This window comes from Brienomyrus brachyistius, chromosome 3 (assembly GCF_023856365.1).
Source record: "Brienomyrus brachyistius isolate T26 chromosome 3, BBRACH_0.4, whole genome shotgun sequence".
In the NCBI taxonomy this organism is placed as follows: domain Eukaryota; kingdom Metazoa; phylum Chordata; class Actinopteri; order Osteoglossiformes; family Mormyridae; genus Brienomyrus; species Brienomyrus brachyistius.
The window spans coordinates 20,507,530-20,530,601 of NC_064535.1; the positions used below are offsets into that span (position 1 = coordinate 20,507,530).

Here is a 23,072-nt window from a genome sequence, read left to right on the forward strand (position 1 = left end):
ACACTTTTTTGCTCTCCATAAGGATAACCTCAGTTTTATAATTCCATAATAAGTCCATCAATGCGATGAAAAAGGTAAAAATGCCAAGAGTCATTTTTATTTTGTTTGGTTGTTTATGGTTGACGTTAGGGCTGAGTAGGTTTTACAGTAAGTACAGTATGTCATAGTTGGTTTTAAGGTTATGCCCATATGAATGAATGGGTGGTCTCCACAATGAAATGGATACGAATGCGTGCACGCGCACACACACACACACACACACACACACACACACACGCAGTGTATACCTATCCTTATGGGGTCCGCTCATTCACTTCTATGGGAAAAATGCTAACGCTAACTATGACAACCTTAACCCCCACCCTGCCCTAACCATCACCATAAGTAACCAAGCAAAATACAAGAGTTTTTGCATTTTTAATTTTTTCATAGCAGTCACTGACCAGGAAACCGGTCCCCATAAGGGAAAAAAACCAGATATTTATCACATTATGGGAACATAGTGTCCCCATAAGGATAGGTATACCCGCTCACAGCCATGAGTCTCACACGCACACACACACACACACACACACACACACACATACGCACACACACACACACACGCCCATGGCTGAACCCTCTATAATAACCAAAAAGATTCCACCATGCCGGTGAAACCCTGAAGCACAGTGTCTTTGAACAAGCTTGTTGATCTTGATTTCTCTCTCTTGTATTTGTGCATACGTGTGTGCAAGTGTGTGGATGTATATGTAAGTGTGTGTGCGTGCGGGGTTGTGTGTGTGTAAGTGCCTGTGTGTATGTAAGTGTGTGTGCCTGCGGGGGCGTGTGTGTGTGTCAGGGCATCTGTTGTCACCAGAGGAAACCGAGCTGTAGTGTGCCCCCCCACCCCATGCTGGTCCTAACCATCTGTGCACATGCGGCCCCGCCCTGCAGCAGCCTCGTCGGCGTTCACTGCACGCTCTGCCGGTGCAGTGCCCCCTCTTACAGAGACCAACTTTGGGAATCGGCCACTAGGAGGGGTCACCAAATCCAGCAGATCGCCCCACCCTCCATCATCCAGCTGCGTGCTCGTGAAAATGGCCTTTCGTGAGCGGCCCCCGGCAATTTGCCCACCCCTCACAGCACTCATGCCATGGTTTATTTTCAAATGAACCTTTTCTCACAGAGATAAATAGTGCAGCCAGTAGAGCTTAAACAGAATGACTTTGTTCCTTTTCCCAGAGAGTATCCCATTCTCCTCTCTTTAGGGTATACTGTTGCTTTTTTCCTAAACAATGTACAGTCTGTATGTGTTTCTGTAGTTCTGAGTTCTTTAGTACAGCATTTCAGGTTTAGTGCCCCATTGATAGGTAGAGCAGCGGGGCTCCCCCTTGGTCCTAAACCCACCCTTCTAAGGTCCACATGCACATATTTCAGGAATTCTGCTCATTGGCCAGATGCTGTAATGCATCATAGCGTCACTGAGACCAGAAGAGCAGCTTGTTGCCATCGAATGATGAAAGAGGGAAGCAGGAAGTGATGACAGAGGTAGGAGACAATTACAAGAAGTCCCTCACGAAGGCCCCAAACCATCTTCAAAAAATAACCTTGTTGTTTCTTCATTTATCTGAAGAAGTGATGCAAATAGGGGGGAAACCGAAAACCCCGGCGGGCGAGAGGCTGGACCATGATTGGCTGAAAGCCCCCCTGTGATTGTCCCTCTGGCTGTTGTCGTGCGGCACTCCAACTCTTCTCCTCGCAGAGATGCCGTTCCACTTCCCCGGGTGGCTGTCAAACCCGCACTTAGGCACTGTCTGGGCTCCTCGTGTAATTACATCCCCACGCCGCCCCTCCCATGCTCTGGCCCAGTATTGTAGCAGCTCGCCGCAGTAAACAGCCAGTGCTGCGGTTTAATCCTCTAACTGAGCTTCTGGATGACTTGGTGGGGGGGGTGGGCTGCAATTACGTGAGCCCTCTAGTTTGCCAACAAGCTGACGTTTGTGGTGACAGGATCGCGAGCCGCTGACAGGAGCGTCACGGTCGGTGGAGAGATCCCGGCTCCCCCCAGTGGTGCTGTCAGATTACCCCTCAAGTGGCACCACGCTTTGCCGCACATAGTGTCCCAGCAGTTTCGGGGGCCTCACTTAGGGGCCACACTGGAGGAGAGGAGGTGGCATCCTGCAGTTACCGGGCTGTCTCTGCAGTACAGGCTATATGCACATGTGAGGGTTTATGCCTTCCGAGTGTATTGTTACTTGTTGAGAATCGTGAGAGCAATACACTCGTGTTTGCTAATCACTCCCGTGCTGGTTGTGCGCTCTGATAATCTTCTCAACGTCAAACGGTCAAAGTCATGTGAAACACACTCCCTGCAGTGACATAGCAAGCCTTAAAGTGGAGCCGTCAGTCATGAATGTGGGGTGTAATATGCTGCTGTAACTGTATATTGCATGAGAGATTTTAGGGTCTTACCGAATAAGAGATGATACACCTCACTACCTTATATGAGCGTGAGACAGCCTCACCTCGCTACCTTATAAGGGCGTGAGACAGTCACACCTCACTACCTTATATGAGCGTGAGACAGCCTCACCTCGCTACCTTATAAGGGCGTGAGACAGCCACACCTCACTACCTTATAAGGGCGTGAGATACCACACCTGACTAGGTTATATGAGAGTATGAGAGTATGAGAGAGGCACACATCAGGACCTTATATAGGCATGTGTGTCAGCCACACCTCAGCTGGTAGTGAGCACCATGAATCGGATGGCGAGTTGGTAACTTACTTTGTAATTGTTCTGTGCTTCTGCTTTGGATGTCCCCCTAATGGTTTTCACCCATGTGTCTGGGATCGTCACGCCACTTTCTGTGCGGCACATCTCGACATTAGCTTGTCCCCGTCGCACATGACGCGGGGATTCCATCTGTGAGGCAGGCCCCGCCTGCTCGGCACTCCCACAGCGGCCCGGGCGTTTGGCTGCCGTTTTACTCGCCCCCACCCCCGGCCCCCGACTGGATGGTGAGGTCAGCGGGCCCGCAGGAAACGGCATTCTGTGGACAGGAAGACCGTTTGGGGGAGGCGGCCACCAGCTTGGTTTAGTTGGAGGTGTCCCATGCAGGTAGAGGTGGGGGGTCACCAGCCAGTGCGACTTCAGCTGCGCTAGGTCTCCTTGTTAGTGACTGTGGGGCGTTTTTTAGCAAAGGATCTCGCCGCATAGGGGTAATCAGCAGTGAAATCATGTGACCACTTCACTGTCCCCCCCATGCCACCAGTGCCTTGGCACTAGCGGACCTGACGGGCAGGGCGCATGCTTGGAGGCGTTCCCTGCGACGGAATTTGCTTTGCGGCGGAACAGACCTGGAGAGGCCTGGCAGAACACCGGTGCATATGGCGAAACAGTTGCGAATTCCATGCGAGGCTGGGTCGACGCTCATGCGAGAAAGGGAGGGGGGGGAGAGAGAGAGAGAGAGAGCGAGAGAGAATGACAGAAGCACGGACAACCGAACTGAGTGCAAAGTCTTGGGGGGGTACCTTCCAAACGTAGCGCTGCCAGACAGTGACATCTTGCCCCCCTTTGATCCACACTGCACCCCCCACCCCACCCAGCTGTTTCTCTACTTATTATATACCTTTTGCCTGGGTATTTCATGTAGGCAAAAGTAGGCAGGAGCATGTGTGCTGAGCTCAGGCCAGGAGACGCAATGTTCCGGTCCGGCGTGCCACCCCGTCGCGTTGCTGAACTGGCGCACGGCGCCGAGACACGGTTCTGCACGGACCGTCCTGGCAGCACGTTTCCCGGCCTTGCCCTACTTGCCGTGTGCAGATAACGCCGTTGCTCCAAATCTAGGCTGCGGAGTTGGGGGGAAAGGGGGAGCAGGGGAGCCTGGCTCACTGGTGGAACAGCTGTACCAGTCTAGTTTCTCCAACCAGTCCTCCCCTATCGCACACTGTTCCCGTGCACTTCTCACACTCCAACAGATGTTGTGTTGTCATATTTGTGCTCCCATTTGTGTGTGTGTGTGTCTGTGTGTGTGTTTGTGCCAAATGTCCCCACAATGTGATTTGACCATGTGGGGACCATTTTTTCTGACCTGCTCCCCTGTCCAGTCCTGTTCTCTAAGCTGCTGGATGCTTCTTCATCAAGGAAATGGCTGAAACTGACACACACACTCACCCAGACACACAGGTTTATAAATATTTCTTTGTGGGGACTCTCCATTCATTTCTATGGGAAAACGCTAATCCCAACAATGACGCCCCTAACCCCAACCCAGCCCTAACCTTAACTTAAAATAATGAAAAACTACTACTACTACTTTTTAGTTTTTTTAATTGTAGTCACAGATTTCTATATAACTGAGTTTCCCTTTGTGAGGACTGAAAATGTTGTCCCCACAATGTCAAAATAACAGGTTTTTATCACATTTGCTTCTCACAATGTAATATATGAGTGACCCACACACATGCAGGGCTCATATATTCCTAGTATTGTGAGGACTCTCCAATCATTTCAGTAGGCAACACCCTAATCCCAACTTTGACAACCTCATCCCCTACCCAGCCATAACCTTAACCAAGTAACCAAAAATACAGCATGTTTGGCATTTTTAGTTTTTTGATTGCATTCACAGATTTTTATAAAACTGAGTAATTTAGGTTTATTTTTTGTGGGGACTGAAACCAATGCGAAATTGTGGAGATATTTGGACCCACAAGAAACACACACACACACACACACACACACACACACGTATACACACATGCACACGCACACAAATACATTCATAAACAGCCTAACAATCAGGATCAGACTTCATGGCTGCCCAAAGGCTTTCGCTTTCATGGTGGCCTCCGTCTGCATTTAATGATTAATTAAGAATAAAGTTCAGCTTTCCCTTTTAAACGATGCTCCGGAGCCTCTGCGTCTCTTCCTCTGAGTGAGTGGGCGGAGTCACGGATTCGATAATGAGGTAATGTCCTTTATTTAGTGTGAGGCAGTCCGCGTTCCATGGCCGACGCTGACGCCCCTCACGTCTCCAAGGCGCAGCATGACAGCCACCCCCGGTCCCCAAACGTCATCTCCCCTCCCCACCCCCCCCCCGGTACACCCGTGTGACTGTGTGTCTGTGGCTGGCACTTTCGTTGTGCTGTATCGGTATCCGGTGAGCCATTGTTGGGCAGGGGGGTGTATCTGGCTGGAAGCACGCCCTGCCCTCACACCCTGTTTCCTTGGCCAGAGTGTGTTCCGCGGCTCTGCTGAATACGGTGAAAGCCTCCTGAATTTCCAGCACGCGTCTATCAGCTGCTTTCTTGACCCCTTTTATACAAAATGACCCCCCCCCCCCTACATTCAGGTGGGCTGAGCCAATTTAACCTAAGCATCCTGCTTGGGGGTACTCCAGCAGGACCCCTCTTGAGATTGGTGCCCCCACCCTCAGCCCCCACAGTGCTGCTGATGAGAGATCGCATTGTATCACCTCCCTCTCAGTCAGAGATGGGGCGCGGGGTGCGTCGGGGGGGGTATGCGTTAGTGTGACTCGCCTTTCAGATGGATGGACATGATTAGGATTGCAAGGACATGGTGAGGCGGTACTGACAATTCACGGTGTTGGCCTCAATCCGGGCACTAGGGGTGTCGTGTGTGCTGCTCTCTGACAGGCAAGTTCAGGTACAGCCGTTGTCACGGTGAAACGTGTATTCGGCATTTACCGTATTCAGGTTTCTGGAACTTTCTGCGGCCTTATTTTTTTTTCAGGTTACTTTGGCATTGATCTTTGATATTCTAACCCCCCCATAGAAAAGCACCTTTCCCATCCACATCACACTGACAGCACTGATGCGGTGAGTGTGACCTTCACACAGCTCCCCCCACCCTCCTTCCTTCCTGCTGAAACTGTAACATGACAGAGTGAGTAATACTTTCTCCTGGGTCAGCATCTTTTTAGACGCCCCTCGCCCCGGCAGTGAGACGCCAGGGGCCACCCAGTTCAACAGAGTGATGAGCAGCAAGGCCAGTTCACCATACAGGGGCGGAGCCACAGGGGACTGACTCCAGAGCTGATTGGCCCCTGGAGTACTTGCTCCCATGTCATTTCAACATATATCTTCAGCTAATTAGGTTGTCTCCTCTGTATGAATTAAGACCCATTTTATATTCCCACCATAAATGATCCTAGAAACACCCCTGAATAAAGCGATGAAGATGTGCTGGGGATGGTTCAAGAAACCGAAACCAAATTAATCCATGTGTAGCTGCCTTCAAAAGATCATGTTTCCCTCTGAAATAGTATGCCTGCCTCGTTTCCCGAACCTGGTTTGGATCTCAGTGAACAGCACAGTACCTAAGCAATTCATCAGGGGGCGCACATGAGCTGCCGCCACAAAATGCCTCAACCGTGCAGCAGGGGGTGCATGTGAGCGGCAGGAGGGGGAGATGGGAGCTGGCGTAATGGCTCCTTGCTGTGGGGAGAGTCTCTAATAAGGACAACTGAGGCAGTTATAATTGTCCCACAATAGCTCCTATTTCGCTAAGCGGCCCCCCACCCCCCCTTTTGCAGAACGAGTTCTTTAATGCAGCAATTAGAGTCACATTCTGCAAACGGATGAAGTCGTTCAGCATTTTCCAGGTTTCCTCTCAGCCATTATCTTCCCCCGACTCGCGCTGGATAATATAAATAAATAAGGTGTGGCTTTTGTCGTCCGCAAAGACCGTCTCTTAAAAATAAATCTTTGCTGCAATGGCTTCCCGTTCTATTTTATTTATCCTGCATGGAGAGTGTGGGGAGCACCAAAGTGGTGACATGAAATCGTTTGGAGCGCCCCTCTTCGTATTTATGGGGGTGGGGGGGTGGAGCGGGTTCCTCTGGTGAATTTCTGGTGATGCACTTTCTGCCGGTGGCCTGCCCTCAATCCCCAAACCCCTCCACGGACCCATGTGCCCTCGGTACCATCCCCAGATTTGAGTAACGTTACCCTTGTGTGCCGTGGGCTCTGCATGCCCAGTTAGAGTCACCTGCAGGCATGTTGGATACCTGCAGCTGGAGGCGTGACCTTAACATCCTATAGAAGCTTCCAATCGGATTCTCCCGTATGTGGAGCATGGATGTCGCTTCTTGCCAATTGGTCAATTACTTTTTACCCATTATAATTGTTTAATACTTATTATTATTATACTTAAGGACAGCACTAGTCGTATCGGGCTTGCTGACTGCTCACCCCTCAGCAGGATGGCATTCCGAAGTCTTGGCGGGAATTCTGACGACGCTTCCAACCTGCAGGCCCTCCACAATCTTATCTCCCTTTATGAAGTAACTCATGTATCTGCGGGCAAAGGATTGTCGACGGAACGGAAGCGCATAGATTGTGCCACGAGGGAGCTCAAGACTGCATCTGCATAATTACCGCGCGTTAACTGCCGATGAATTATTCCGTCATCGAGTTTCATTGTCGTCTGCGTCCGCCGGAATGCCCACGTGCATATCTGCCTAATTTCAGAATCGCATAGCAGTTGAACTTGTCACCTGGCACAATTGAAGCAGCCGGCCGTTATACCAGCAAAAGCTTTGTGTATGTTTGACGGTCGGGTCGCAGATAGAGCTGGAGTGTCTGTTCAGTACAGAAAAGAGCTCCCTCTTCTCACGGTGGCCAGGGGCTGAGCTGCGAAGATAGGCTGCTAGAATCCGAATCTCTATGTCTGTCTGTCCCTTGCTGGGTCTGCCTGTCAGTCTGCACTGCGGTGGCCTGGAATGCCTAAACACTATGGCTTTGCTGACTTCTCTGACTGTGTAACGCCCCCTCTTCCAGGAGACGAGTGGCACTCTGTTTTTTCATAAACATCGCTAGCCACAGTGGTGTAATTGGCCTGCCATGTTGGCTGTCCGACTCGTGGCGGCAATTAGCTCCACGCATCCTGTTCGGTCGCATGCATGCCCACCATGGACGGATGGGCGACTTTTTCGCGTCACATGTTTGCTGACTTGAGCGACGCCAGGGAGCAACAGTGTGAAGAAGTTCTGTTGGCACATGAGGTGACGTTGACAGCGCTGTCGCACGTCACGTGTTTGTGTGATCGGGCCGCGTCCTGTGGGGGTGGCCTCACATCTCCTGGCGCCTCCTTCACGCTGTCACCAACTGGCTCTGGCTCACACAGACTCTGTGACAGTGTGTGACACTGATCGCGCATCCTCTACGCTACACACTACCGGCTTTCAAGCCTGTGTTTAGTGGGAGGCTGCTTAGCTGAGTGATGTCCCCTAGGGGGCGGTGTAGAGCTTAATTGGCAAAGGAGCTGTGCCAGTGTTCAGAAGTATGTGGATTCGAATACCATGGTGGGGAGTCGCACCTGAGACCATCGACCATAGAGAACCAAAGAGACTTGGGGGTGGGGCCGCCACATTAGGTCACGGGAGGCTGGGTCGTGGGAATGGGCGGGGCTACAGTGGCAAGATGGGCAGTGTGTGAATAATGCATGCTCCCCTTTCGGGGTCCGCATCCACGTCCCACTTTAATTCCATTAGGGCTTTGCTGACCTCAATAAGGGACCCATTTTATTGAACCCCCGCTAAGGCCGCTCGGCCGAAGCTGCCGCACCGCAGGGAGCTTTCCTGGGACCAGGGGTCCATGATGACTATAACAGGCTGACGGCTTATAGGTGGAGGCGTACAGGATCACAGCGTGAAGTTTGGGCCATTACAGCAGCGTGTGTGTCTGATGTGTGCCACTCAAAAGGCACATTAATGTACCGCTGTCATATCATTTACTCAACCCCAAATCAGATATGAACAGATCCAGGTGTGATAAGCAGCCCTCGGCGATGTAATGTGAGCCGTCTGAAGGATCTTATTCACAAAGATAACTAATAACCGGGAGCAATAAAATTGTCCATACGTCTGTGCATTTCCGTATCCCAGGGTTCTGGGGGTAGGCAACCAACAATAATAATAATAACAGTTATAATTAACAATGCTTTAAATTCACAATGCAGGGGTTCTGATGTCCGTTGCAGGATCCGGAAGGCTGTGATGTCGCCTCCCACTGTTTAATAATAAAAGATCCTTGTTACCCCCACCCCCCTTGCTCCCGTGGGTCAGCCGGATTCTCAACGTGAGGCTGCGGAGGAGAGGGCTGAGGGGGGATGTGGTGGGAACGCCGAGCCGCAGGTTCTCCGGTCAGGGACACGGTGGGTCCTGCTCCCGGTGGCGTCTCCTTCACTTCCTGATGGCAGCTTCGCCTTCGCCTCGCTGTTTGGCTTCTGGTTGCATCTTTCCGCATCTGGACCCAGGAACGTCAGATCCCTGGGAAGCTGCTTTGTTTTGGCCCGTTATTAAATCTCTTTACAGATACTCCCCATTTGCGGCAGAGGATTACCCCAAGTCCCAGTTTAATAGCTTTAATGCCAGCTATAAATGTCAGAGTTTTATCTCTGGTATATATTTGATCTTAAGTGCCTCATACAGAAACTCTTTCCATTTCCTCGTGCACTGTATAGTGTTTACGCTCGCCTCTTCTTCCTGTTTGTGTATTCCATCACGTTCGGGTGCTCACGTCTCTTTAGGACTCACAGATGTTAGACGCCCCCCCCGAGCCCTGTTATCGTAATGGTGATGAAGTGTCACCCGAGCGACCTCATATGGGAGACGAGTGCCTACCTTTTTGATTTGGTAAAGAGCCTCTGTTTTTGATTGGCTCGCTGCGGATAATTTGTTTGACACTGATGATTCACAGTTTACTAGTGTATGTATTGTGTGTATATAGGAATTTATACCCCCTAGTAAAACAATCAGTCCGTTTGACTAAGTTGACCAGTGTAAATGGCACAATGGTTTCATCATCCTGAATGTGCAGCCAGTGGGAACCAGTCTTTCGTTTCACTCTTGCCACCATTCCCATTGGCCTCCAACTGGCGGTACCCTCAGCCTTTTGGCAGATCAGGACCCGTTTTCACTCACACGGTCCTTCAGTATGACATCATCATCTTTGCCATGTCGTTGTTATACATGTCTGAGCTGGGGACAGCGAGCTGGGTGCAGCTGGATGGATTTCTGAGTGCTCCTCTTGGCTGTGAAATTACTGCAGTTACTTAATTATGTGCAACCATATTAAGTTTTTATGAGTCCCGCAAATAGCTCAGTATAGAGAAGAGCTCATCAGTGGCCTGCACTGATAACCCAAAATACATCATCATCAGGAGAAGGTCATGCAGTGGCTCCCTCCAGTTTTAGGGGGTTGACTCTTTCGAGGTGCCAGTGACCAGTGTTCTCCCATTTAGTTGGGGGATTCTCTCACACATGATACCCCCCCCCCTCCACACACACACACACACACATTTGTCTTCATATCATATATCATATCATGTCATATCATATCATATCATATCATATCATATCATATCATATCATAATACCAACAATGATAATCTTAAACCCTACCCAGCCCTAACCTTAAACATAAGTAACCAAACCGAATACAAGATGTTTGACATTTTTAGCTTTTTGATTATACTCACCATTTTTTTTAACAAAATTGAGTTTCCCCTTGTGGGAACTTAAAAAATGGTCACATGGGTGCATTCAAACACATTCAATGACACACACACACACACACACACACACACACACACACAGGTAGAGCTGAGGGCCCTAATACATGTATCCTTACACAGAAATATTTTTTATATGTCAATAACGATGATTATCGTGGTATAATTCAAATCAGCATTCAGGCTCCATTCCTGATTACAATTCCCTTATGGTTGCCTAGAGATCCAGAACAAACTGACAAACTGAATGGACTGCAAACTTAAACCAAATTTTAATAATAAAAAAAAATGCCATAGCACTAACAGTAAAAAATGCCGACAGTATAGTTTTTGCTGAGTTCTGCCTCGCTGCTTGTTACAGGGGGTGGGTTTGACATTGCTGATACACTTGTCACCCATCCCATCATGAAAAATGAAATGCTGTGTCCCATTTTTAAACGGAACAGGGCGTGTATTTTTTCCATATTTTTTTCTAATTGAAAGAGGAAGCACTAACTGCTGGTCTGTGTGTACTAATGGATGGCAGTAAAATAAATTAGTACTATTTCCTGGTTTAGCTGGCACACGATTTCGGCAGAGTTTACGATATATACACATCTTTTAATCCTTTAAATTGCCAAAGTACCTCCACACCACCACCGTCTTCTTACCTTGTTTATCCCCGATATCTCCTCCATTAAAAGATGTGGCTTGTGAGCAGTTGCTTTCTTCACCGACACTTGAAGTTTCCTCTGAGGGAACGTTTATCTCTTGCAGGATGTGCTGCAGTAACTCAACCAACCTTGTTATTCTGTTTGTTGGGCAAAAGTTGTCCGTTCTTTAAATACTACCATATGATTTGCTGGAATTGTGTTAATGTCTGTGATGTGATAGGCTGATGTGTGCTACCAGACAGTGTTACAGTTGGGTAGGGGTTAAGGTTGTGAAAGCTGCAGATAATCACGGCTCCGTCTTTCCGGCTGGTTACCTTCCACGACCCTCCCTTCTGATCCCCAAGCATGAAGAAGGAACAAATGACGAATTAAAGAAAAACGAGGTAGAGGTGTGGCGTGAGGAAACATACTGTACCTGGCCCATGCTCTGCCTCCCCCAAACACACAGCATTTTGGCAGAAAGCCTGGCGGTCTGTTTGCGCCGGCCAGAGGGTTTATTAGCACCTGAGCCGCATGGTTGTGACAGCCTGGGAATTCAGTGCAGGGCCGACTCTCGCATCATAAACCCCTCCTCAGGACACCAGCTGCCTGGCCCCCAAACGGTGTACAGAATGACTCCTTAACGAGTCCTCATTTTGTCTTAGCCTGAGGTTCTTTGCCATCAGCCAGGGACTGGTGAGGCAGTTTAATGGTAAGTTGAACCTGTGCTCCAGCTTCTCTCGACCACACACTAAGCCCGTCTCTGCTCTATGTTGGAGGCAGGAAGTGACATCACACCACCCACCTTGCACCGTTCCAGTCCAGAGGAAGTGTCAAGGAGAAAAGCATATCACAGCATATTTTTGCCCCGGAGATGTGCTGGTTTTGATTCCTAGGTGATAAAAGATGATTCACTAGGCACAGTACTATTCCAGAAGGACACTTCTTTGCATATTTTTTTTTAATAGCGTCCCAGTCAAAAGATTAGAGGCAGTTCAGTAGCATGGCATAAATATTAATATCAGTGTCAATCTATGTTATTTTGGGGTGTTGAACTTCTCCAGTACTTCGTCTAAGGTTGGATTGCTCACTGAAGTGGTTCACCATCAGTTCACCTTGTGATGGTTGTAAACGACTTCTGAGAGGATCAGAGGGGGGAATCATGAGAATGGGGGGGGGAGGGCACTTGCAACTCAGAAGGACGTTCTTGAAAGGCATGGGAAAATGAAACCTGAACATCAGCCGGGGGCTGTGCAGAACGTGCAGGCTAACTCTAATTACCTCGCCACAGATTGGCCTCTACCACCTCGAGGCCTAAGCTGCATCTCCCACTATCCCATAATAGAGCTGCCACCTGGATACCTACAGATGACCTCAGAAATCCCAGTTTCTCGGGCCTGAAGAGCTTGGCATGATGGGGGTGCGTGGCTAAAAATTATTACAGCACAGGTCCATCGCTGGATATGTGCCAGGTACTAAAACGCTTATTCGCCAGGGAAGGAGTTTCATCTGAAACGACCCCCGTTCAACCCAAGGCCTGGCGGAAAGGAAGGGAATTAATTTCTGTCCACTTCTCTTCTTGGAAGGCGGTTTAGTACAAGGTGTGAACAGAAGGACCCGCTCTACGGAGCATCTTCTGCATTTCCTCTTGAAGCAATTGATTTGAGGAAGCATATCTATTGACAGTTTGTCGGTTCATTCCATGTTGCCTTTGGCAGGGATTGTTACATAGACTGCAGACTCCTGAAGAGAATATATATTGTTTCGCATGTCATGCATTGAGATCCTCATTCACTTGCCCATTAATCCCAGAATGGCAAGTGGTTCCCCTCAACAGGAGAGGGCTTAGCGAGCAGCTAAACAACATTCTTTCACCGTTACCTTGGCGTCGAAGGAATCTCAGGGGTTTTAATTACGCCTGTGTGCTACATGTAAGGTCGGATTAGTGTTCCCGTAGCTAAGCTACCGCGGTAAGGTTCTTTTTCCCAATCATAATTGCCGTAGCTATGGCTGGAACTCGATGACGGGAGCTGAAACTCTGGTTGGGTATTTAGCCTCGTGAGTTCCCTGGCAGTAAGTCAGGTGGCGACCACGTTTGATAGCATGCTGTAAATTACACTGTATCCGGGTAAATAATTAATTATGGCTTTTGTGTGTTATTGTTACCTTCTCCCCTGTAGCGCCTTACGATATAATGTGACACTTAATTTGTAAGCCATTAGGAGGAGAAGGAGGGGGAAAGAAAAATCTCTCTATGTTTTTTTTTTTCATGAGCAGCTGAAACAGGAGAATAGGAAGAGTGTGGCTGGCTGTTTTTGTTCTCTGTAATGATCACGATCAGTGACTGCGGCGTCTCCGCCGGCCATCCACGCCTGCCTTTCTGTGCCCACAATGTGCCGCCTGTCCCCCAGGTGTAATTCACAGAGCTGTCACTGCCAGATGAGTGATGAGGAACCTTTCTGGAACAGGGATGCCTTCGGGGGGCCCGGTCCCGTAAGCGAGCGCCACATCACCTGGGGGTGCTTCAACAGGTCGCAGTCTCTCACGGCACAGAATCGCTAATTAGCTTAGCAGGCGGTCGACTGACGTACCATAGCCCGGCTGGCAAATTTGCAGCATCATACAGTCTGTTTTTGCACATTTAAGTCTGGGTTTTTTTTGAGGATCTGAACCAACAACCATTGCTCAGGTTCTTATCCACTTTCCTTAACTGCTACGAGGTAGACAGAGCTTGTTATCATGCTGGTCGATAACGTGGTCATTTTAAATGTACTCCCATAGTATTTGCATTTTGTTGCGCATGCCCCTTTAAGAAAACATATTTTCTCTGTTTTTCTGAATGGTTTCACTCTGAATTATTTTACTCTCCTTTGGGGGTAGGGGGGAGGGGTGAGTAAGTTATTCAGGCCCAGAGGTATTACCCTCCCTACCCACCCTAATGTTTTATTTGCACTCATAATTGGATTTGAAAAGTGCGTAATTTTGCCATTTCTGCTCAATCAATAGGTTTTCCTGCCGGAGTGGCTACTTCCTCTTTCTTGCAGGCATTAATAATGGGGACAGAATGTGCCACCTTTAATTATAGGTGTTATTAAATTGCAATCAGCATTAATCAATATGGCAAAGGGAGGCTTTAGTGCCATATAATCAACTGAAATAGAACTTGTGAAGCGGCCGAGGATAGCATAGGCCATCGCCCTCACTTCCAATCGCTATCCGCCAAGCGCGAGTGGGAATGACTTGTGCTGGTGTCGTGGTTCCGGATCGTGGCGATTACTGCTCCGCATCAGGTTCTGGGGATGAAGGCTGTGCTTCGGCACCAGGGTCGCTTCCAGAATGGTGCCGCTTGGCAACTCTCGGTTGGGATTTCAAGAGCTCGGGAGTGCAGGTGCGGGTGCTTTTGAAGCCGCTTTACCTGCATGTGATTTTTTGGGGCCGCCCCCGGGAGCCTGGCTCATGCTCTATGTTTGTCTCATTCGCTTTGTTATATTTTTAAGATCAGCTAGATGGCTCCCTGCATGCTTTATATTGCTGCTATATTAAGTCAGGGGTAGAGGTGGGTACTGTAAGCTGGCTTTTTTTATTTTTTTTGGGTTGTGTTTGTGTGGGAGGCCAGCAGCATGATGGGAAGCGGGGCTCACTGGGGCCGTGGCATCTTGGCCGGGCTTTGCAACAGACTGCTCGCGGAGATGTTTTGCTGATTACTGAAAAAATGACTCCGTGGAATCTGGCAGTGCTGCAAAGGCTTATGGGAGGGCAGGATCTGCACTCCAGCGAAGGTCAAGCCCTTCCTGTGCTATCAGGAGATAGCCAAGCCCCGGAGTAAAAAGAAAAACAGTCTCTTTTTTCATGCTTGGGTCACTGAGTCACCATCTTATAGGTGTGACAGTTCGTGTAGGATGGGGCGTTTCTTGCTGGGACAGGGGATTCATTACCCACGCTGCCTCTGGCTCCTCTCCGGATCACTGATCAATCCCGAGCGTTGCTTTCCGACCCAGGGACGTTGAGCGGATATTGACATGGTCAGTGTACTCAGCCACTTGGCAGCATTCCTGCTTTATCCGGGGGCCTTATCCCAGGAACCGAATGCTTTCGTTTTTGGCTGATACAACCCGGGGGGAGATAGCTTTTTTTCATGTGTTTCCTTGTCTCCTGTACCGGGCGTAACAGAGGTGTGGATCAGCCCCTGGAAGCTACCAACCAGCCTGTAGCTCTCTATCCTGATAATATCCCAAAATCGGCTGGGCGGAGAACTTGTTCACCTTCTCAATGCGATGAGCTCAGTGGAAAGGCATCGGCCCCACCCATGGTGGGATTACATTGGTGTGTTTGGCTCTGAATGATGATGTGATGTTTGTTCACATAGACTCAAGAGTCCTCCCAACACGCTACAACGTGCTTAGGTCCCATTATGATGATCATGTTGTATTTATGTAACATGATTATCAATTATAATTCATACCACAGTCTGTAACCCATATAACCCTGTAACTGTAAGAAATGAATGAAGACTCTACTCTGTGGACCTTTGTCGTGTAATATGAGGTTTTCTTCTTGGGGTATTTCATTTAAGGTTACTGACCTTTTCCATGCCTTTCTGGAGAGGTTGCAGGTAAAGAATGTCTTTCTAGTCGACCGAAGACTTGCAGGACAGTTTGTAGCTCTGCAGTGAGACTGTGTGACTTTACTTCCTTGTTCCATTCCCCAACTTTGGACTGATGCGATATCCTTGTTTCCCTTTCACCCTCTCTCCAGGAAAAGAAGAATATGTAGCTACCTTCAGGGGCTCTGAATACTTCTGCTACGACCTGTCCATGAACCCCATCCAGAGCAGCAGCGACGAGATCACGCTCTCCTTCAAGACCCTGCAGAGGAACGGACTGATGCTGCACACGGGCAAATCGGCCGACTACGTCAACCTCGCTCTGAAAAACGGGGCGGTCTCGCTTGTCATTAATCTGGGCTCGGGGGCCTTTGAAGCCCTCGTGGAGCCTGTCAATGGGAAGTTTAATGACAATGATTGGCATGATGTCAAAGTAACCAGGAATCTACGTCAGGTAACGGTGCAAGGATGATGGGAAGCAATGAATGTATTTCCAGATAGAAATGCTAAGCTTGATTGATGGGAATCTAGCCAGTGAAACGCTGAAGTACCTCATTTGAGCAGGGGCATATCTAGACCAGTAATCTTGGGGGTTAGGGAGAATATTGTGCCAACATGTGGCTTGGAAGAACCATTCAGCTGGGTTAATGATGATGACTTTTTAAGGAATTCTGCTTGGAGGCTAAAGGAGCCAGTTGACCTGGAATTACCTGTATATCTCCGCTAGACAAATATAAGGGACATAGAATCACCTAGTTATAAACTGGTCATTCTCTTAAATGCATGATGCCCCCCTCTGCCAGATATTTCTCCTCTGGGTCTATCTTCTGTCTGACATTTTTAATTATGTCTTTCCACTAACGAGCGGCAGAACTTTAGTTTCCACCTCTGTGCAATTAGCAGATGCTTGTCGGTGACCTCCGGGTCCTTGTCTCAGACATACTCTCATTGGTCTGACAATGCAGGGCTTTGCGAGTCCGAGACAAATTGTGCCAATATTGAGGACCAGAAAGGCTTTGTCAGATTGGGAGCTTAACAAAAAGTTCAAAACATGAGGAACTTGACAACTGTCAAAGATCGGCTTTTATCTGTCAACTTTGATTGTTTTTATCAGTTGCTGAGATGCTTAACATTTCTTGCCATTTTTCAAGTTTAGAGTTCTGAATTGCTCTGTTAGCAAAAGCCTGTAGCTCCAGGAACAGAATGGGGAATACCCATCCTGACTCTCTCCCATTATATCATTCCAGAGATGTTATTAATGTGTCACCTTGCTGTCGTCTGGGTGACAGCAGAACAGTAACAAGCACAAACAGGATAGTGGATTAGAGAGCTCCCTCTAGAGGTGTGGAGGTTTCTGAAAAATCCACCTCTAGATTTGTTCCTGCTCAGATGGTGGGAAAATACCATTAATTAGGAACAAACCCAGATACTGAGGGAATGGATTCTTAGAAGATGGGCTGATATTAGAAGCAGCTCAGCCAGCGATTGAGGGGATGGTGTGAGCCAGCGTGCAGAGTGCTTATTCAGGTGCATGCCCAGCAGAGATGCAGCAGAGTTCCATTTACCCATTCTGTGTCAGGTTCTGCTTTGCTTTGTCCCATTGCCGTCAAGCGGTCCTTAAGTCCATCATTATGGCCCCCGGCCGGAAGGCGCTGGGGGGGTCGCCGGGGCTCCCGTGCGCTCTAGCCAGCCCCTGGGTCGAGCGGCCACCTGCGCAGAACCGATGGCAAATTAACTAGAAACGACAAAACAAAAAACAATCCATTGACGGACAAGAAAGCGTCCTTTCGCCGGAGAGGGTCTCCTGATGTGCTCTGGGCATTTCCTCCTAAGAGGCCCTGCCTTTGATGTCTGTCAGTCTCATTGGGGATGGATGTGTTGCTAGAGAAGTAAAGTCCAGTCAAAAAAAAAAACATGGTGATAGCTATACAGGATCCTGAGGGGGTCGGAGGTCTCGCTGCCAATCGTGAGGCCGCCAGGCGCTCCTTATCAGTCTGCTTCTTTCCCGTAAAACCTCCTTTTTGCCCATGTTACTAACATGCTTCGGAAACTAACCCTGTCATCCATGGAATGTGTCATTCTACTAACCGTTTTTTGCCCTCTAACGTCCGAGGAGATGATGTACTAACCTGCTAGATGACCATCATATCTTTTTTGAGTGACAGCCGTTATTCTGTTCACAGTTTTTTATTTTCCTTTCTCCCCCTTTTCCACAAAGCACTCAGGCATTGGACACGCTATGGTAAACAAACTACATTGTTCGGTAGATATCATTCTAATTGTTTCTTAGTTTGGGTTTGCCGTGTGTTCTTTTTCTTTTCTTTTTTTTTATTTTTTACCGTAGACATCATTAACCAAAAAAAAAAAAATAACATAAAGGAACTGCGGTTGGTACACTTCTGCTACTTTTTCAACTCTTTCTTTTCCCCAATTTTGTCTTCTCATCTGTTGGTTTCACCTTCCTTATTTCCCTCCCCTTCCTGTTTCCTGTCCACTTCTGTTTGGTTGACCCCTTAGGAGCATCGTTTCAAGCCTTTTGCATCAAGGAGTGGTTCACGAGGAGGACGCTCCTGGCTGGCTGGCCCCTTTTCTCATTGGCTCAGCCAGTTCTGCCCCCCTCCCCCATTCACCCTGCATGGCATGAGTTCTGATTGGCTGCCGCGCTGATGGCCCCAGCTGCTCATTTGTCTACATGACTATGTGCTTTTTGTTCACTGGCTTTTTTCCCCCTTTGGTCCCTTCTCTTTGTTTTGACACTGTCATCATGCTTATGCATGCACATGATGTGGCGTCCTGTCCTGTTTTTTCTTTTAACACATTCTGTTTGTCGTTAACCGATTTTGTGAGGTTTTCCTTTTGCGTGTACGCATGCAAAAAGAAAAACAAAACCCAAGGCATGACTTGGTTTACTAATTAGCCCGATTTGTGGTTTGTGCCTATAATTGCCTGCGCTTTAACCCTAACCCAGACGCACGCCAAAATTTTATTTTCCGTTGTTTTTTTAAGTAGAAAAAGCTAAACCTTACTAATATATGAGTTAAAAACTAACCTAGAATACATTCTACTAACACCATTTTTGTGTCTGCTAAATTACTTTTGAGTTGCAGTAGGGACAATACTAACACTTATAGTGTGGGCAATCGGTAACTAACCGGATTGGTGTCTCCACGGTGGACTGGCAGACTAGGAATTCAATATCAAACTGGACAAAAAGAAAAAAAATCAAAACCAGAAAATTAATTAAACAGACATGAAAATGGGTTTCTGACAAAAAAAAAAAAAACAAAAAAAAAACACAATAAACTAATCGAAAGATGAACGAAGCTCGTAGGTGTGAGCAGGAAAAATAACACAAAGAGGCAAATTTTTGTTATAGGTTCTGAGTAGCGTGTCCTATCCCTGTGCTTTGTCGCCTAGGTAACAATATCTGTGGATGGGATTCTGACCACCACGGGATACACGCAGGAGGATTACACCATGCTAGGGTCCGACGACTTTTTCTATGTTGGAGGCAGTCCCAGTACTGCAGATCTGCCCGGATCGCCCGTTAGCAACAACTTTATGGGTTGTTTAAAGGAGGTAAACACCAGAACATTGTGTATTCTTTCCCTTCCCCCCACACCCCTCTCCCAACCAAACAATGAAAATGCAAATATACATACTCTTTCTTGTAGTTTTGCATGCTTTACACAATAGCTTGAGCCGCGGTCCTGTCAGACTTCTGTAGGAGCATTCCTGTCTGCAGAACACCTCCCATTCAAGTGGGTAAAAAGTGCGAAATTCCTCCCACTTATTGACCTTTTCTTTTCCTCTGATGTTGAAAGTTGGTGATTAAACCTCACATTTTACTTAAATGAATGCTATTATGTGATCTGACACGTACCATTTCTTTGATGTCATTCATAAATCATTTTGCAGTCAATATAACACTGTGTCACAATAAGTGACTTTCTTATTATGCCGGGCGTGAAAAAAAATCCTGTTTCGTACTTATTAAATGGTGAATCACATTGTTTTCCAGTTTCCGAATGACAAGCAAGCTATTTGAACAACACGCAATAAAACACACAGGTGGTGAATGCATGTGAGTGAGCGTGTGGTAGAATTGTCCACCAGTAGATGGTAATATACAGGTATCTAAACTTCTATCCAGACTCAGCAACTAAAAAAAATCCATGTTAATCAGTTCAGCTATAGTAAACACAGGAAAAAGACATTAATAAACAGAGCTGGCTTACAGTATATGAGGTCAATTAGAATCAGAAGAATTGTGCTGTAGCTCTAATATATTTACTCACATTTGTAAGAAATGCTATAGATCTACTGTTACTTTATGCCTTTGTATGGAATTGCAACCCAACTCTATTGTGAAGTATACTATACTATACACACTATAATGTTATTTTTTGTCTTCATATTGGACCACAGCCCCTCTGCTGTGCCCTCCGTTCTATACTCTATATTGTATTGTAATCGCATTGTATTGATTCTGAAGTGTACGCTGAAGTACACTCTGTGACCAGGCACTGCTCGGGAAATCTGCATATAACAATGAGCCTTGGACAGCAGTTGTCGCTGTTCATTTGCAGTCATTATATTTTTAAACAAGACCTATAAAATTTGATTTTTTAAATTCCAACTGTGACCTGGAATTTACACACAGGAAACGGCTGGACTTTGTGAAGCAAATCCAGCTTTTTGTCCCTTTAATTCCTCTGTCTTCCCAGGAACCTATTTTTCTGTTTGGAGATGCCCTACATTCCTCTCCACTTGGTCCCATCTGAAAGGTTCTGGACTGCCTTAAAGGTTCACGTAATAACCATAATGATAATCATTATAACTGTAATCATTATTGCCAGCGTAATTTCAAAAACCCTTTTTAATTATTGCTAAAGTATTGCTGTCTTTTATCCTTTTTTATCGGACGTCTCTCCTGACCGTGTTTTGAGTTCTACCCCAGACAGGGCGGGTAGCAGAGCGCCCTCCGCTGACAGGCCGTCTGCTTAAGCTCGCGCCTCCCCACCTTACACCGCTCCACGGGTGTTTTTCCTGTCGTTAGGGGAGCAGGGAGGCGGCCCAGGCTGACCACGGAAATGATTTAGCGAGTGCACACGCTGCAGAGCACGGTTGGCGCACCTTCTGGAAGTTTCTGCACATTGCCGCACACACAAGGTCCACGAGAGTGACGGTGTATTTCTCGGAGCCCCCCGGGCCAGATGGGTCTTTATATATAAAATTTACTTACATGAGTGACAGAAGCCTCGTGTAAAACGGGGGGGGGGCAGCTTCATGGCTGCCATCTGTGTGGGGTGGTCAGGCGTATCGTCGTATGTATGTGTGTGTGTGTGTGTGTGTGTGTGGGGGGGGGGGGGGGGGGGGGGGGGGCGATGTTAGGACATTCTGACATACCAAAAATCATCAGATCTGATTCTTCATTCCCCCAGCAACCACTTGATAGTTTGTTCCTTTTCTCCCAGCCTTGATTGGTTAATATGACAGGACATCCCCATCATGCCGGTTGATGCCATCACACCCTGGCAACTGTTGCCTAGGAATCGGCATCTTGGCGGGTCACACCAATGACTGGCTGACATGGTGCCAAGCCCGCACGCCGGGTCACATTCCAGATCACGGTGGAGATGATGCACTGTGCTAATTCGCTAATGGCTCTGGGGGTCTCGAGGCTAGCATGCTATCTGGGTATTGATTCCGTGTCACACCTTGCCGCGGTTATTTACTGGGCAGATTTACGTTGTGTAGACGACACCCAGTAATGTAATGTCAGTCTGGCGGCAGTGGCTGCTGTTAGCACCTGCCTGGCCCTTTGCCAACATTGGGCCACGCTGGTGTGTCAGGCAATGCTGTAGGGGCAAGTTGGGGGTTCATATAGAGCCTGACCATGATTGCCTCTTTCCCCATTTTAAACTAAAGCATCTCAGCCATCGTTTTGGCTTACACACTAACTAAACTGTGGAGGGATCTAGTCTATATCTATTTATCTATACCAATGTAGATCTATGTGTTGTGGTCTGAGGTGTTCATTACTGTCCCCTGGCAGATGCCCATGGCTGAGGGGGCAGGTTGCGTGTGGCGTGCTGTGGGGGACCCTGGGGGACGCATCCCTTTGTTGGCGATTGTTAAGCCAATTTACTTGCCTCTGACACAACGGGAGTGTCAGCAGTAAAGAACAGGAGATAATTATTTGTCCCTGTTGTCATCCGTCATCCTTTCGGGGGAGCAAAAAGCCGGGCATTATATCTACTTAAACTCATCAAGGGAGCGAGTTGCACAGGAATGTTGCCAGAGACCGCCTCCCGGAGCCAGCCCTGGAAAGTGGCCTCTCATATAGTCAGCCTGCCATCCCGGCCCAGGGAGGCTGTCCGGCACCGGTCTGAGGCGGCACTGGAACAAGGCTGCGGCTGTCTAATTCTGATTCTCTTCACAATATGGGGGAGGGGGGGGATCGCTCTGCTGCTGCTGTGTACGTTCTTTGTTTTCATCAAATCATGAGTCATGTACGCTCTCATGTACAACAGAGAGTTGTTGCCCCCCCCCCCCCACCCCCAATCATGAGGTGACTGGTTGTCAGTCCAGTCTTTTACATCTGCCGAGCCAGATACCGACTTGATGCGAATGTGAGGATACGGACCGTGATGAGCGAGTCCCACGTGGCCAATCCTCCGTAGTGCGAGATTCACCTCCTCTGCATGACGGCCGATATCCGACCGCCAGTCGTGACGTGAAGACGCATCCCCCCATCTCCGGGGTGAGAAACGGCCATTATTAATGGGAAACCCGATTCGGAAGCGTACACGATTTAACCACAGATGTGCAGGCCTGGCAATGTATGGATTAATCCATTAGCAGATTAATGATGCCCACAGAGGCAGCACGCCGACAGCCGCTCCCTTTAAAACCCTGTCTTTCAGTCTGAATAGACTCGCCAAGGGTGGAGAGTAATTCCTGTGCCGTTCTAACTGCTTTTAATTTCACTCTCCATGTCTGAAGCACCCTGGACCGCTCCAGTGCCGGCGTCCCTTTATGTCATTTGGCAAAGCTGGTGCCTCCGGAGGAGGCCCGGCCGTAAAACCGTGCAGGTAAACAGATTGTTGGGTCGATTATACGTGCTTTATGATTAATACTCAGCGTGCCCCATAAATATTTAATAGTTCCGCTTCGTTTTCGTGCTGCCACGTGACGCCGCCTCCCGCATTCTGCTGACAGGCCCCCCGTCTCCCACCGGCTCGTCGGCCGCGAGTCTGGCGCCGCTGCGCTCAGCGTATATCTGTCCTCCCAAGAAGAAAAAAACCTGAA

At 48.2% G+C, this 23,072-nt stretch overlaps 1 protein-coding gene across 1 annotated transcript in view; it reads left to right on the plus strand.

Annotated features, from left to right (window-relative positions):
• nrxn1a (neurexin 1a) overlaps positions 1-23,072 on the plus strand; it is a 242,686-nt gene that overhangs the window by 68,123 nt on the left and 151,491 nt on the right. The window contains 3 exon segments of the mRNA XM_049008491.1: positions 15,911-16,212; positions 17,977-18,000; positions 19,176-19,337. Coding sequence (XP_048864448.1) covers positions 15,911-16,212; positions 17,977-18,000; positions 19,176-19,337 — 488 coding nt within the window.